This window comes from Dicentrarchus labrax, unplaced genomic scaffold (assembly GCF_905237075.1).
Source record: "Dicentrarchus labrax unplaced genomic scaffold, dlabrax2021, whole genome shotgun sequence".
NCBI classification, from domain to species: Eukaryota; Metazoa; Chordata; class Actinopteri; family Moronidae; genus Dicentrarchus; species Dicentrarchus labrax.
In genome coordinates this window covers 8591418-8606925 of record NW_026136716.1, presented here as the reverse complement: position 1 = coordinate 8606925, position 15508 = coordinate 8591418, and the positions used below count along the sequence as shown (strand labels likewise).

Below are 15508 nucleotides of genomic sequence, written 5' to 3'. Positions count from 1 at the left end.
CCCTGAAGGGGTAATATAGATTTTGATTTAAAAATTATAAAAGCTATCCGATGTCAACTCAAGACTGACAAGTTATCTAATCAAATACTATGAAACGCACCAGGTTCTCTTTATTATAACCATTTGCACTGTGCTCTTACCTCGCCAGGTTGACACGAGCTTTCTGCCCCCCGCTGAGTGTGGCCCCTCTGTCCCCGATCAGTGTCAGATCTCCATCTGGGAGCAGCTCCATGTCCTGAACAGACAGAAGTAAGAGAGAAAATCCTCAATGTGGATCTCAAACAGAGGAGTGACCACGCCACACACGTTTTATATTAAAAAAATAAATAAGTAGGACCAACAACAGTGACGTTTCTTTGTAAGACCTTTTACAGTTCACAACAGTGAGGTGACAGAAAATGAGATCAGCCTCAAAGCCATATATGTGAACTCCTGCAGAATTAATTTATGAAATGAAACAACTGTTTTGGTACTCTTAGAAAAGAGGCAATAAGATGCATTACTTCATCTTTAAATGGATACCGGGCTCAGGAGAATCTGGGCTGCCTCGCACAATGTCTGGACCATGTACAGAATTTTTTTTTGCAACTTTTCCCATAACAACCTGTTGTTACCTCTGCACCACCCTCAAGCGGATTTTAATCAATGAGCTTGGCTCATATGTAGCAAAGATAAGAGTAATGTCAACAAGGAAGTTGGAGCAACTTTTGAATTGGAAATCAGGCTTCCACAAAAACATTTAACAGTCAGTGTCAGTAATCAATTACCATCTTCCCATATACAAGTATTATCTTATCAAGGATGATTAATAGTTTCCTGTAGTGTCGGCTAAAAATCATAAAGTAATATGGGAATAGGAGTAACTTTAATATTAGTTTAACACTACTGCTGCTCCTGTGTTAATTCTACAGATTGAAGTCAGGGTCAAAACATGCCAACAGCTACTCAGGTTTAATTCTACAGTTGAAGAGTTATCAATATTGCTGAACGATTTTAGGAAAAGATCTAATTGTGATTTTTCTGGCAGATATTGCGATTTCGATTTGATTCACGATTTCCTTCAAATCAAGCTTCAGTGCAATTTTCACAATATACAGTAACATTAAAACATTAAATGCTATTACTCTAATGCAAGGATGAAAACTAGAGTTAAAAATTGCTTCCAACTGTATTTATTAACAAGAAACATACATGTGCATTCTTTAAAGTCCTTGACCAACGGCAGTTATTACAAATGAACTAAAAGAGCCATCTTTGACTGTCTTAACTTAAAAAAGTAGTGCAAAAAATCCTTAATTGTGTTACGTTAAAAAAGTAAATAAAATACAAAAACTCTTATATTAAACTAAAATGACCCTTCTGAAAAATATGTCAGACATTAAAATAGGTGGGTCATTCATTTATGGCTCAGCAGCACCCAAATATTGTCTATTCTGTAAACAACAGAGCATTTTTCCCGAAAAATAGCAAATATCTTTTTTAAACAAAAGGCTGACACCACAAGTCAGGGTGAAGTGCAGAACAAATAAAATCTCAAAAGTATTTAAATCAACAATAATACTTGCTTTCCTGACATCTCTACATCACTCTTTACAGATTTTGTGTCAAGAAAACGTTATGGCGGTCGTTATCTCCCGGTGTCTTCGGCTGCTCTTATACGGAGTTACACTGGCAAAAGATGCTGTAATTGTAGTCTGTTTGCTACAGTGGGCCTCATTATCATTTTTTTTTTTTTTATCATTTTCAAGTGGCGGTATAAATTGGTCGTGTTTCCGCTGGATGTTTCAACTTTAGCGCTACAGGTTTTGCACAGTACCTGTTTCTGGTGCACGTCTGCAGCCTCAAACCCGAAATACTCCCAAATGACCGACGTGCTGTTTTTGTTGGGGATTAAATCCCTCAACTCCACTTCTGATCCGGCTGAAGCCATTTCTGACTAATTACAATTAAGGAGCAGGTTAACACTGATTGGTTAGCGTGAACACGAGTTGCATGCCGCTTCTGATTGGTGAGCTTGGCAGGAAGGTAGGGAGACGGCATGTATGTGTAAAATAGTTGACACAACAGATCCTGGGTCAGTCAGGAGCGCTGCAAAACCCGCAGCTTTGGCGATCACATGATCGCGTTGTCTGAAATCGCAATTTCGATCAGAAAACGATAAATCTTTCAGCCCTAGTTATCAATGCTCCACAACTACTGTAATAATCCAGTTATTATTCGATCAATTGAAGCAAAACCAGCAAACATTTACTGGTGCCAGCTAAAAACATTTGAAAAGGTCATCGTGGGCTCTTGACATTTTACACAACACGACTGATCAGTAATGACAAGCATCCTTTTTAAAATCCCACACTTTTATTTTTCACACCAGATTTGACATTGAATTACAAAAAGCAAGATGTTTATTATGTTAAAATAAAAGCCCTGAGCTGTTTAGCAGGCTGAACGCAAACTCCTACGCAGAGCTGCCTCTACACCTGTAAGTCACAATCACACCCCATACTCATACACCTCGCTTTCAACAACATCAAGCTCGCTCTGCCGGCTCCAAATACTATGCAAAACACTGTATGTATGTGTGTATGTATGTATGTATGTATGTATGTATGTATGTATGTATGTATGTATGCATGCATAATACATAATGACAAACAATAATAAATGACTAGGACCAGCTGAGCCCAATGCATCTTGCTCAAAACCTCCATCTGGCATAGACAAGGAAACAGGTCTCTCCAGAAGAACTCTAACATAGTTTCATTAAATGCCTTATGGCCGTCAATAACAATTTCTTGTTTAAATCAAACCGAGTGTAAGTGATTTACTTCGAGTGCAAGTCACCGCACGGAGTGAGTCAGCAGATTGCCGTTGACAGGAATGCTGTCGTGGGACTACATATAAGAAGATAGACATGGTTTATGGCGGGTAGATAAGTCACACATTAAATGAGGACATGTGCCAGACAATGCTCCAATCAGAGGAGCAGAGTCAGAGGAGAACAGTGCATTTTGTAGTGGTGGATTTTATTTGGGTAATCCAGGTTCATTCTGCCCGAACATAAGTGGTAACTCATTTACCAGACTCAACTTCAGTAACCTCTCCTCCAGTGAGAATGACCCGTAAGAGCAATCATAGTTCAACCGCAGGTGTTAATACCCGTTAGAAAATGTGAGACAGCAGAGGCATCTCATGTTTTAAGATGTGCAGTTATGTAGTAAATCCAGATGTCCAAGCAGCTCTCCACCACCCACACACACACAGCAATAAAATGAGCTGAGCTCAAACTGACATTAATGCTCAGTAAGAAAATGAGCAGCAAAAATGTCAGCATGCTACACTACAAGCCACAAAACAGCACAAGAAACCTCAACACACGTGAACACGCACACGTCTTCAGTTAAGCCTCTGCCGTGGAATGCCTTTGTATAGTACGCTGCCATTCAAATATAGTTAACGACAGGCAGAAAGACAATGCAGCTGCCTCAGGATCAGTTTTGTCAGCTGGGCCGAGGAATGAATGAAACAGCACCTAGTCAGCTTGTTTTTAGAGCTATTGTGGCTTCTGTTTTGTCTTTTAGATACACCGGTTGCTGCTATACGCTAGTTTTAGGTCAAGCAAACCAGCGGCTGGTTGGAAAAATCTAATATTTACAGACTCCTTGTCTCAGCTTGTATCAGCTAATATCCATTCATCATATTAAAGCCCATGAAAACTTGGTTTTAAATCTTAAATATTTCTTTATAACATACATATTCATGGATATATGGGCAACGATCAAAGTTAACATTAAAAGTTAACATCTTTAGGTTAAGACAAATTTGTGTCTTAAACAATAGTTACGATATGTAGACTGAAACAACTTTCCTGTTCATACTGACCATTACGAGATTCCTTTTTTAATGTGCTTCCAATGGAAGTACTGCAAATAATATCTTCTTGAAGCTAATATAGAGGCTTCAGAAGAAGAAGACTACTACATCCCTTCAGCCTTCATTGTCACATCTCAGCATTTAAATACATAGAAACTCAGTGGGCTCGAACCCTGCGGTTAGCGGACGTCCCACTCTACCTACTGAGCCACAGTCACTGAGTTCAGCATCGATAATTAGACAAACTTTTCAATATATTTTTGTGCAGATTGAGGATTTTGTCCCCCCACTCACTAGCGGGACAGTAAACAAACTTGCGCTGTAGCTTACAAGCCATGGACACAGTGTGTGTTTCGTTCCAAGAGTAAAGACAACACCAGCATCCAACAAGACGTAAGTGACATTTGCAGGTCCGTTTACAGTTACACTAAAAACCTATCTAGCCTGCAAAACAGTTAACTTTTCCCCAGTCAATGTTTGTTCAAGGACCTAATCGGCTGCACCAGAACTGTGTGGATGTGGTTTGATAAGACTTGCCTTAACAGTATGGTACCAAAAGCAAACAACTCCACTGTCATCACATTTTGATAATTATGTTACTGAACCCTGATTGGTGCCCGGAAGTACATTACATCACCCTTTTCCAACTGAGACACACACTTCAAACCAGCAAGAAAAGCAGAAATCGCTCATGTAAATGACCCAAACTGGCAGAAAATACCCGCGGCACTCATAAAAGGAAGCTAATTGAGAAAAGTATCAGTTAACATGCTCAAAATGCCTGTTGAAGGTATTAATCAGTGCATACACGCCAATCTCTCAGTTACTATCAAAGACACCGATACACAAACGTCAAAAACTGATCAACCCTGCCAAACCGCAAAGGATAAAGGAGTGACAACCTTACAAACCACAAGTACACACCTTTTTTAGTATTCTTTTCAACTGTAATATTTTATGGCTGTGTTTACTGCTAACTTTAAACCATGTATAAAGATATTGTGACGTCACTGGCATTATGGGCTGTCGCCATGTTAAATTTGTCACACACACTACCTTGTATGACAGATAAACACTGAAATATGTTTCTGAAAAAATTTGGAGGCTAGAAACAGGCAACGCAGTAACAGAACATTGATATTTTATCAACACCGCCTAGTGGACAGACTGAGAATGACCTGTCAGTCACACAGTAGCCCCGCCCCCTAAAGCATTTCCTGCTTTATCATCTATTTTACCCAAAATGGGACCAAAACTTACTAAATGAACTTTATGCTGAACTACCGTCAATGCCTTTGACCAACAGAATCATGACCTTTTATGGCTGCAATGAATTCATTTTACAGTTCAGCTGCTCAGGATCTGTTGGTGACGTTACTATCATTACGTATTGATAAGGCCAGACTTAACAGACTCATTGATTATCCTTGATAACTGGTCTCACAAAGCTGGTTACCTATTTATACACATTTTTAGCTTTTTAAAATATATATTCATCATTCATATATTCAGCCCTCTCTCATACGGTGCATCTTTAAGTATCAAGTCATCTTATCACCTTTCTGTACTTGTAATGAGTCAATCCTTTATCTATCTGAACTGCACTGTGTACAGTGTGTACAGTGTCTACAGTGTCTACAGTGTGTACTGTAATCTGAAGTAATAAACAATCCCTCACCCTCTTTAGAGCGCAGGCTCTGATGACTCTCTCGTACTTCTGGGTGTTCAGCTCTTTCCCAAACAGGATGTTACTGCGGATGGTTCCAGGGAAAACCCAGGGCTGCTGGGCGGCATACGTCAGCTGACCTTTGACCTTCAGCACCCCTTTTTCAGTAGGCAGCTCTCCCAGAATGGAGCTCAACAAAGATGACTGGACAGACACAAAGAAATGTAAAACATGAGATAATGCGCACAAACTACCTGAATTCCTTCTAACCAGTTCTTATTCAAGTGTTTAATACAAATCAGTTTAATTTGGCTTCTGACTGAAATGATGACATGAGTACGTCCACTGACCTTTCCAGCTCCAACTGGTCCAATCACAGCCAACAGCTGATTTGAGTTCAGATTGAACGAGATGTTCTGCAGAGACGGAGCATCTAGACTCTGCAGGAGGTACAAAACACATTCAAACATTTTAATAAACCAGAAATAATACAGCTTTGTCCATAAAGACAAAAAAACTTCTCTTAATAATACAGCTGTACATAGAGGACAATATAATGTAAGGAGCTTTGCATGAGAAAAGAATAGCTTCCATTTCCTGTACATGTTGCACAGACCTATTGGTGTTCTGACACTAGAGGTGTGGTTTACAGTTCTCTCACCCACAATACAATGATGACAGTGTTTTACTAAAGCAGAATAGCACATTTCTGACAGCTGGCATATACAGAACAAACAAAGGGTCCAACAAGGATCAGGTTTTATACAAGATACCAATTAGACTGCTGTGCATTTATAGTTGACCGTATTGGCCCGAATATGAAACAATATTTTTGTCTGGAAATGACATTTGATTATTCAACAAATATCAAAAAAATTCCCAAAATTGGAAGGAATACTTCATGTTTTATTTCTTTTGATCAGGGCCAACTAATATTTCAGGCCAACCTGGTATTTTTATGCCAAGGTCGGCATTACATAGATGCATCTATAGATGCATGTTGCCAATGCGATGATGATTGGCTGGGTGGGCGGATGCCCTGCTCACGCTGTCTCACTGCACGCTCTAACTACTACTATAAACACAAGACAGAGACAATGGCGACGAGCCAAGGAAATTCAAAGGTATCGTTTTCAAACTGGTAGTACCGACACTACTACTCGCTTACTGAAGTTAAAGGCAAGAATGTTTATGTAACGTGTGAATTTTGTTTTCCATATTTATTTTTTATATATTTTTATTTCTATGCATATGGCCAGCTGCAATCTATTGAGTTCAAATAAATACCAAATGTTCTAAAATACTGTAGTGTTTTTATTCTTCACTGAGTTATAAACATTTTTGACGTTATAGAAGATGTTATAGAATGTAATAGCGTTATAGAACATAAAAAATAACGTCAGTTACTTTGCTGAGTAACTAATTACTTTTACAATGTGGTAACTAAGTTACTAACTCAATTACTTAGTAATCTGTAACTATAACTCATTACTTTTTTAAAGTAAGATGCCCAACACTGCATGTTGATATTTATAATTTTTCAGTGTAGTCTTTGGAAGTTCTTCACAGCACATCTAGTGAACTGGCTCGAGGTAAACCAAGTACTGTACACCAGTGAGTAGAAGGAATCTGACCTTGTCCCAGTAGCAGGTCATGTCCTGTATCTCCACTGAGGCATCCATCTTTTCATCCTGAGTCAGTGTGGGGCTGCTTTTTGTGATTTCATCCAGCATCAGAAACTCCTTGACCATAAAAAAACAGAATAGAGTCACCATCAACTCCTAAAGGTTATATAAAAACAGTCATAGCAGTAAAATTACTATTCTCCCTGTGAGTGTTACATAATATGCGGATAAAGGTGTTTAAAGTACGTCTTTAGATGAACCTTTTGCTGAGGTGGCTGGGTAAATCATTAGGCGATGTTTCACAAGTGCCACTTTAGCAGGTTTAAAACTATATTTCAAGCTAACCATATCTTTTTAAGACAAAGAAAAGGAGGGTTATGAAGAGCAGGACCTTCAAGCCGACTCCATGTGAGAGCTTAGAGATTAGCAGTCTGAACTGTGATATCAGCAAAAGAACTGAATGCAGCCAACGCTGTAGCCTTTTATCTGCTTTTATACAGACCAGGCAAGACTAGAAACTGAAGACTAGTATATCATCAAAGTCGTCTAAGTGGAAAATAATGTTCGTAGATTATTTTTTAACCTTACAATAGGGAACCTCATGTGAGAGGAGGGACTGTGCAGAAAACCTCCAGACAAACAGTTAGGTGTGAATATTCATGTATGACGGCCCTTCTGCACAGAATCACAACCCAACCCATCATTTTGCAGAAGTGTGCCTTTCTGAAAGCTGCTTGGAGGAGCAATGATATACAATGAACATTCATTGAAGCTGTGCAAGGACTACCTCAAGTCAAGTAAGAGCAAGATCTGAGGACATCATTTTTCTCCCTCATTCGACTTTTAAAAAAGAGCAGCATGCTTTTTGACTGATACCGCTGCAAAATATGCTGATTTATAGATACCATTTGACTAAAAATGGGCATTTTCCATTCATCTTAAAGTAGAAAAAAAAATTCCTCTAATTAACCACAATAAAATACTAAAGCACCGTACCTGAATCCTGCGGATGCTGACGCGGCACTCGAACAGCTTCTCGATGGCATTGGGGAAGAAGAGTGTGACGGTGAGTCGCACCGCGGAGTACAGCGACACCGTCACAAACACACGGCTGGCGGAGATGGGATTTCCCAGAAGGACGTAGATGGTGAAGGTGATGAAGACGATGATCTTGCTGGCGCAGAAGAAGGAGGCCATGTTGAGACCTCGGAGGTAGGAGCTCTTCATGATCTTGGAGATCTCCTTGCTAAGACAACACAGAGAGATACAACAATCAGTTGACTGACTTCAACCTTCACTTTTAGGGCGCATCATACATGGATGGATGAAATGTCCTCACAACTATTCTTGATCCGGATCACACGAGATAGAGATTACAGTCGAGAGAAATTAAAAAAGGTATGAGGTCTTTGCCAGAGGAGAGGAGGTGTTTGAAACCTGACATGCAGGAGAGGACAGGAGGTTTGATAGGCCTTCCAGCAGGAAAACCAGACCAATTCACATAACCCTCAACTCATACAAATTAAAAACACATCAAATAAGACACTAAGTCTTAAGTCTATACTCCATGAGTATACAACTGTGGCACAGTATTGTTCAAGTGTCCACCAGATAGAAGATTTACAGGAAATCGTGTTTCTTCTATATCTATAAAAGGTAGCCGAAAACGTCAGATAATAGCTAAAAGTTTATTCAGACTATTTCACAGAAGGATAGTAATGGTCATTTGAATTATGTGAGAATAAAATCAAGAGGACTGTTGAAAATAAAGCCTTTGTGGTGAACAATCAGCCATGTTGTAGTAGTCAATAGTAGTCACCTTCTTTCGACACCGATTAGACAAGTGGCTGTTAATGACACGACAAAAATGATGCCCAGATGAGAGCACTGTGTGTGTCGGAGGGGTGTGGTTTCCACTCTAATTCAATCTGGCACACAAAACGGCACATTCCACATGCACTGCACTGTGCAGCAAGAAAACAAAATAACTCATGTCCCAACAGCACCTTAAACAATATTGGAGCTACAAAGACAACAACATATGAGCAACTCACGGCAACTAATGGCATTTCTGATGGCAAGAACAAACAAATACCACCGATTTAGCCACACATTCTATGGTTTCATTTGGAATTTCCTGTTCCTTTTAATTTAAGAATAGTGGGTGAAACTGTGTGGAGGCACAACAACAAGCCTCTAAATTACAGTGTTTGTGCACTGGTAGATAAAATAGAATATAAACTATGAATATAAAATGGTGATGTATGCTGTAAATAATGAAACTCTAGAGATCTCACATATTCTGCAGATACCAAACTAACAAAAGAACAGTATTTGATGAACTGAACTGCTTAGCGAGCCCGTACCTCCTTAAATCCTTACTTTGATCTATAAATGTCCGTACTGTGAACAGAAAATTGCTTTTTACCTTCTGACTTCAGACACCAGAGCAGCGAAGGGTTTCTCCCAGGCGTACATCTTAATGATCCTAATTCCAGACACAACCTCGTTCATTGTGCGGATCCTGCTGTCAGTCAGAACAGCCGTCTTACTCCTGGAAAAACGAGAAAAAAGAACATTCAAGCTTGCTTAAATACTCCAAAAATTAAGAAACAATTCTGACATCACATTTCTATATTCACTACACTACACCAAATTACAATTACAAACAGCAATTTAAAGCTAATTAAAATCAGGTTTCAATTATTAATTCAAATTAACTCCAGTACAGTATGTAACCAGGCAGGTCCACCCTGTAGTTAGGTTTGCTTTTGAGGTGCAATCATAAGCTAGGACTGAGCCAGATTTACAATTATATCACTTATATCCAACATTATCTGTACTCCTTGTCCAGTACCATCTGTACATGCAGAGCCGGGTTCACTAACCATCAACACAGGCTAAAATTCTAAAAATGGACAAATAAAATAGCTCCAGAAGACCTCTTTGACACTAAGAAAAAGGGTGATTGATGGCCTGTAATTTCTATCAAAGAACCCTCACTCCTCTTTTTGCCTGGGACATATGCCTCCCCCCTCCACTAGCCTTCTTATACCAAAGCTACCATGGCAATAAAGTGGGTGTTTAAAACTCGCATCTTGTCTTCTTCTTTAAACACCAAAACGCAGTCAGACAATCTGAGCATTTTCTGACGTCGAAGGTTGCAATTCCTCTTTTGAGGTACTCAAACGATGATTAAACAACTTATAAAACAAACATGTTTCAGTGACTCTACCACAGGTATGTAGTCATGTTTAAAATAGGTCAGCTGGAGACAGACTACAGCTGCACTAAGACACATACACTTGTTGCTGCACACAGTGAAGCACCTGAACAATAGATAAACTACTACATCTCCTCATTATCCTCTTTTCATCACACATCAGGAGCGTCCGGATGAATTAACCATTATTTTCATGGCTGTGACGACGACCGACCAAATCAACATGAATAAATTAAAAATGATCACTATATTCTTCTCAACTATACTGCCACACAGAGTTTTCGGGGAATAAAAACATCCCTTCAGTGCAGATGAAGGGCTGATCCAGAGAGAAAAAGATCAATTTACAAACTGGCTCACAGTGGACATTTTTCAACCAACTTACAATATTAATTAGTTATCTAGATACAGCGAATCAAATCTGCTAACAAAAGTCGTCATTACAGCCAGCAAATCAAACGACTAAACGCTGACCAGAAACGCTGTTTTTACTTGTGTGTACAAGTAAAGACCCATAGTTGAACATATTACTGTGAACTGAGTGGAAAATCTGCCTCTGTTACCACTATAACGTGCTTTTCTAAACTGGAAAGCAGGTGTGGCGACATTACTTAAGGGGGACGGAGCTTGGTCAACTGCAAAGGTCACAGCTTGACTTGAATATCTGGACATTAAGAGTGTGTGTGTTACCTGAACTTAGAAAAGAGCCTTCCAAACATGGTTTGCACCGGCATCAGGAACATGAGGACCACCATGCCGGCCAAACATGACGGACCGATCTCCAACCACAGCAGCCCCACGACCGCCGCTGCCTGGAGGGGCCCCACCCACAGGAAGTGCAGGAATATGGTCACCTGTTCAAGAGAAATTAACATGGGTGATTTGTTGCATCATGAGGGAAAAAAGCAAAAGCAGGACCAATTCCTGGCAAATCTGAGTCACGGTGAACCCTGAGATCAGAGGTTGTTGTTAAGAAGAATGTGTACTCATCTCCAAACATTCAGAGCTGGGCTGAGAGAGCTTTTACAGAAAAGGGTAGAGTCACTCAACAGTTCCTGACAAAAGACTTAAATCCAAACCAGCATGAGAGCCTGACATAATCTAATTAACAGCCCACTGCCAAGAAACAAAATGCCCTGAAGAAACCGTGGAGTTTCCACAGCGGGCTCTGACCTACTGATTAAAATGAAACACAACACTCAAACAAGTTCAGAGCACAATAAAGCCTGAACCTTACACTAGGACAGATTTTTACCTTGTTTTTCAGAGTGAACACAGTCAGAACAGCACTGTAACCACTCACATAATATAAAAAATATGTCACACCCTGAGCAAAATCTTCAAGTTATAATCATGCCTTCATAAGTGGTTCCATTCCCTGAGTTTACACCAGACTACACTGGCTTATTTCACTTAAAATAACATGATCCAGTTCATATTCTACGTAGTTTCTGATCCAGCTGGTAATATATTGGGAAATGGTTCATCTTGGGCCACAGTGACTTAAACTGAAACTGACTAAAACTGGAAAAAACTGTAAAAACAAACAAGATCATAGTGACTAATATTCAGGGTTTTTTTTTTGCCAAGATAGTGAAATATCCAGAACTTATGAAATTCATTAAGACATAAGTTACTTCAGCTGCCATTCAATTCTACATTAGTAACTATTAGGCTTACTTTCATAAAATATCACAATCTTTTATAAGTTCCAAGACTGATTTATGTTAATGTAATAGATCTCAAAAAGAACACGCTGCTTCCTTTTACTTAACATTTCTGTAATTGCATTTAAGGCATACAGTAGATGTTTTGTATCGTCTTGACCTTGCAGCAAAAATAGCAGCTTGTTTTCAAAAAGCCTTAAATTTCACGTACATCATCGAACTTGTTGACGTCATTGGAAAGGAGGTTGACAATCTGGCCTGTGGTGGTCTTTCCCATGGCTGAACTGCTGAGACACAGCGCCTAGAAAAAGACAGGAATCAACATTTATATTTCAAATATCACAAACACAGTTCGACCCGATCACATACTGCACAGATCTGCAAAATATCACATTTAATGTAGGTGGGTGATGATGAAACAGTGCTTTTTTGTTGTTCAGGAGTGACTTTTCAGTACTCTCATCCTACTGACCTTCTTGTAGATCATGTGACACATGGCCACTCTGATCTTCATGCCTGCTCTCTGGACGTGGTAGAAGTAGAGGTGATGGAGCAGGGCCAGGCCGATGGTGCATAGCGACAATCCAGCTGCGTAGCCGAGACTCTGGTGCAGAGCTTTCATGTTGTTTGGGTCGTAATTCTCAAAGTACCGAATCATCTGCCCCAAGACGACCGGCTGGATGACTTTAATGACCTCCTGATATGCACAGAGGGAGATAAAGACGGGTGAGCATCACCGCACACTAATTGTGACAGCGGACGGTTATTAACAATTAAACCACGGCATGTTCTGATCAAAATCTGTTCAACAGTGCAGTGCTTCAGCTGCTGACAACCAATATATTTACAGCTGAACATATGAACATGTAGTGGCCTGTTTTTTAATCCTTGTAAAACTTCTTATGCACCATATTCAGCTCATTTCTTACCTCAATGAGGGTAAAGAATCCCAGCACAGCGTACGATTTCCAGTAGCACTTTATGATGGCTTTTGAGAGTCTGGGTTTCCGCAGCTCTGTGGTAGCCATCTGGACCTCATGATCCCAGTAGCTGTCACACAAGAGATGCCATGTTATCTGATGCATTTTCTTTTGTTTGTGTAACAAGAAGCGGAGCCTCGCATCCAGATGAGTCAGGACTCGTCTGCGAGGCGCTGATTGCATAATTGCGTTATCAAAAAGAGGGTTCCCTTTCTCCTGATGGCAAAGCTTGCAATAAGACAGGTAGAGTGGTATTAGTCAGGCAATCTGTGGTCTAAAGGCAAGTTGGAACCCGTGGTAGCTACAGAGGTAGCAATGAGAGTCCTCTCTAAATGGGATGTAAAATTTAATGAGTTTCTGTAACAAAGCTGACATTTTTCATGACCTAAAAAAATCCTATCCCTCTTTCTGTAACACTGAAGATATAAAAAGCTGTATGGTGTCAATTCATTCAGTTCATTAAATAGGTTTATAGCTGTGAAACTCTTTTCGTGAAACTCAAGCGCACCGGTGTCATCATTAAAGAGCCAAATCCAGCACTTTACATGACTTTCTTCCTTTTTGTGTGTGTATAAATCTTAATAAAAACACAAACAAAAAGATAAGGCTGGAATTGTTTTCTATTGTTGTGAATAAATCCCACAATAAGAGTTAAACTGACCATGTGACATCTCAGCACTTTGACTTCCCTACTTTGTCTGTGGCTCTCAGTTCCTACTGAGACCTTATATACAGTAATGTATACATACACACTTTCATTTTAAGAAAGTCTCAGTATTTGTTAAACAGCTTAGCACCCGGTAGCTCACCTGGTTGCGCACACATCCCATGTACTAAAGTCCTTAGTGCAGCAGCCCAGGTTTGCTTTTCCTTTTCCTTTTCCTTTATAGCACCAACACTGTGCACAAACACCAACTAACAAATAAGGACTCATGACTAACAGAGCTGGGGCGCTTTAAGGACAGGGTTTTATGCTCCTTTGGCCACTGTTACATTCAAATTTCACTGTCAATTAAATGGCTGACAAACTGTGGTTACATTAATACTGTAAAACCTTGTAAGAATACAGACCATGAAACAATCCCAGTAATCAATAGATGTGCATAAACTTCAAGGGCTGACTTCTATGAATTCCACATTGCTACACTAAATAAAAGAGCCTACTTTTCCCTAGATTTGCAGGATACAACTGGAGCATCTTCTGCAGATTTGGAGTTTGTGGGTTTCTGTCTGGAAGAGGAGTGAACAGCTAGTTACGGACCAGTTGTCCATCACTGTTAAAGTTAAACATCACAACTGGTATGAACTGTGTACAGAAGCCTCCTGATAATGCTGGAAATGTTTGACTCGAGTTGACAAGGGTCATAATTGCAACATCTACATTTGAAGGGTTTTCTTTTTTAAAAAGGAATTGTTCTTTATATAGTCCTTATATTAGGGGATTGAGACCCTTACTAGGGTTGCATGGCTTTAAAGCACACACAACATTATGTTTACTTATTCAGACTTAACTCTAATGTTTGTCTGTTTCTCTTGTTTGTTTTTAAAGGGCCTGTAGAGATCCAATTAATCAACAATTTACAAGCGTTGGTGGGGGACTTCCACACTTTGTAGAACTGGTCACAGCTGGTGGACACATGCAATCTGTGACGAATGGTTGCAAGAAAACATTGCTTCCTTTACAGGTCACTGGTCTATACCACCTATTATATTTCTAGTGTAAACGGTATAAATCAACAACATACAATGCCTCCAAATGCTAGTCAAAAACACATTTAAAGTACCGTATTGGCCCAAACATTTGGTTTTATTTTTATCTGGAAATTGTATTTGATAATGGGAAATAGAAGGGCGCTGCATGTTGTTTCAAGACTTACGCGACAAAACACTGAAACGACTTTTACAGTTTTTGGAGACAGGATTTTAAGGGAGGGCTGGGTTTTTCCACACAGGGCTCAAGGCGGCCTCAACGTTTGTTTATGTTGCGTCTTTTACAATAATAACAAAAAAAAAAGGTTGACTTAGTCCAGTTTAAAGCTTCCCTATGGAGTTATTTGGAGAGCGCTTCCACTGATCTACAGGTGGTAACGCACAATGAAATGCAGCAACGAGCCGGAGAAGTTAGAGAATAGACGAGGCTAAAAAAAAAAAAAAAGGTCCAGTGTAGGATTTAGTGGCATCGAGCGGTGTAGTTACACTCTTCACCTTCCCTTTCAGAGCGCAAGACAGAAACTACGGTGGCCGTAAAACGCGCAAAACAACCGACCCAATCTACAGCCAGTGTTTGATTGCCCGCGGTGTCTGGAGATAAAAAGGTCTCATTCTAAAAAGATAACAAAACGATAGATTCATTTATTTAGTTAATTATTTACTAATGCAAACAATAACATTTCTGACAATAGATCCTCCTAAATGTTACAAACTTGACCTTTAAGTCTACTGAAGTATTAAATTTCCACATTTATGAGAAAAAAGGT

General features: G+C 39.6%; 1 protein-coding gene across 1 annotated transcript in view; it reads right to left on the bottom strand.

The window, feature by feature from the left end:
* LOC127378325 (ATP-binding cassette sub-family C member 4) overlaps positions 1-15508 on the bottom strand; it is a 30250-nt gene that overhangs the window by 13072 nt on the left and 1670 nt on the right. Inside the window, exons 3-12 of the mRNA XM_051426942.1 lie at positions 12981-13101; positions 12524-12748; positions 12263-12352; positions 11075-11238; positions 9590-9715; positions 8158-8407; positions 7171-7278; positions 5887-5976; positions 5549-5740; positions 141-235 (exon numbers count right to left, since the gene is read on the bottom strand). Of these exons, the coding sequence (XP_051282902.1) occupies positions 141-235; positions 5549-5740; positions 5887-5976; positions 7171-7278; positions 8158-8407; positions 9590-9715; positions 11075-11238; positions 12263-12352; positions 12524-12748; positions 12981-13101 (1461 nt within the window). The remainder of the gene's footprint in view (positions 1-140; positions 236-5548; positions 5741-5886; positions 5977-7170; positions 7279-8157; positions 8408-9589; positions 9716-11074; positions 11239-12262; positions 12353-12523; positions 12749-12980; positions 13102-15508) is intronic.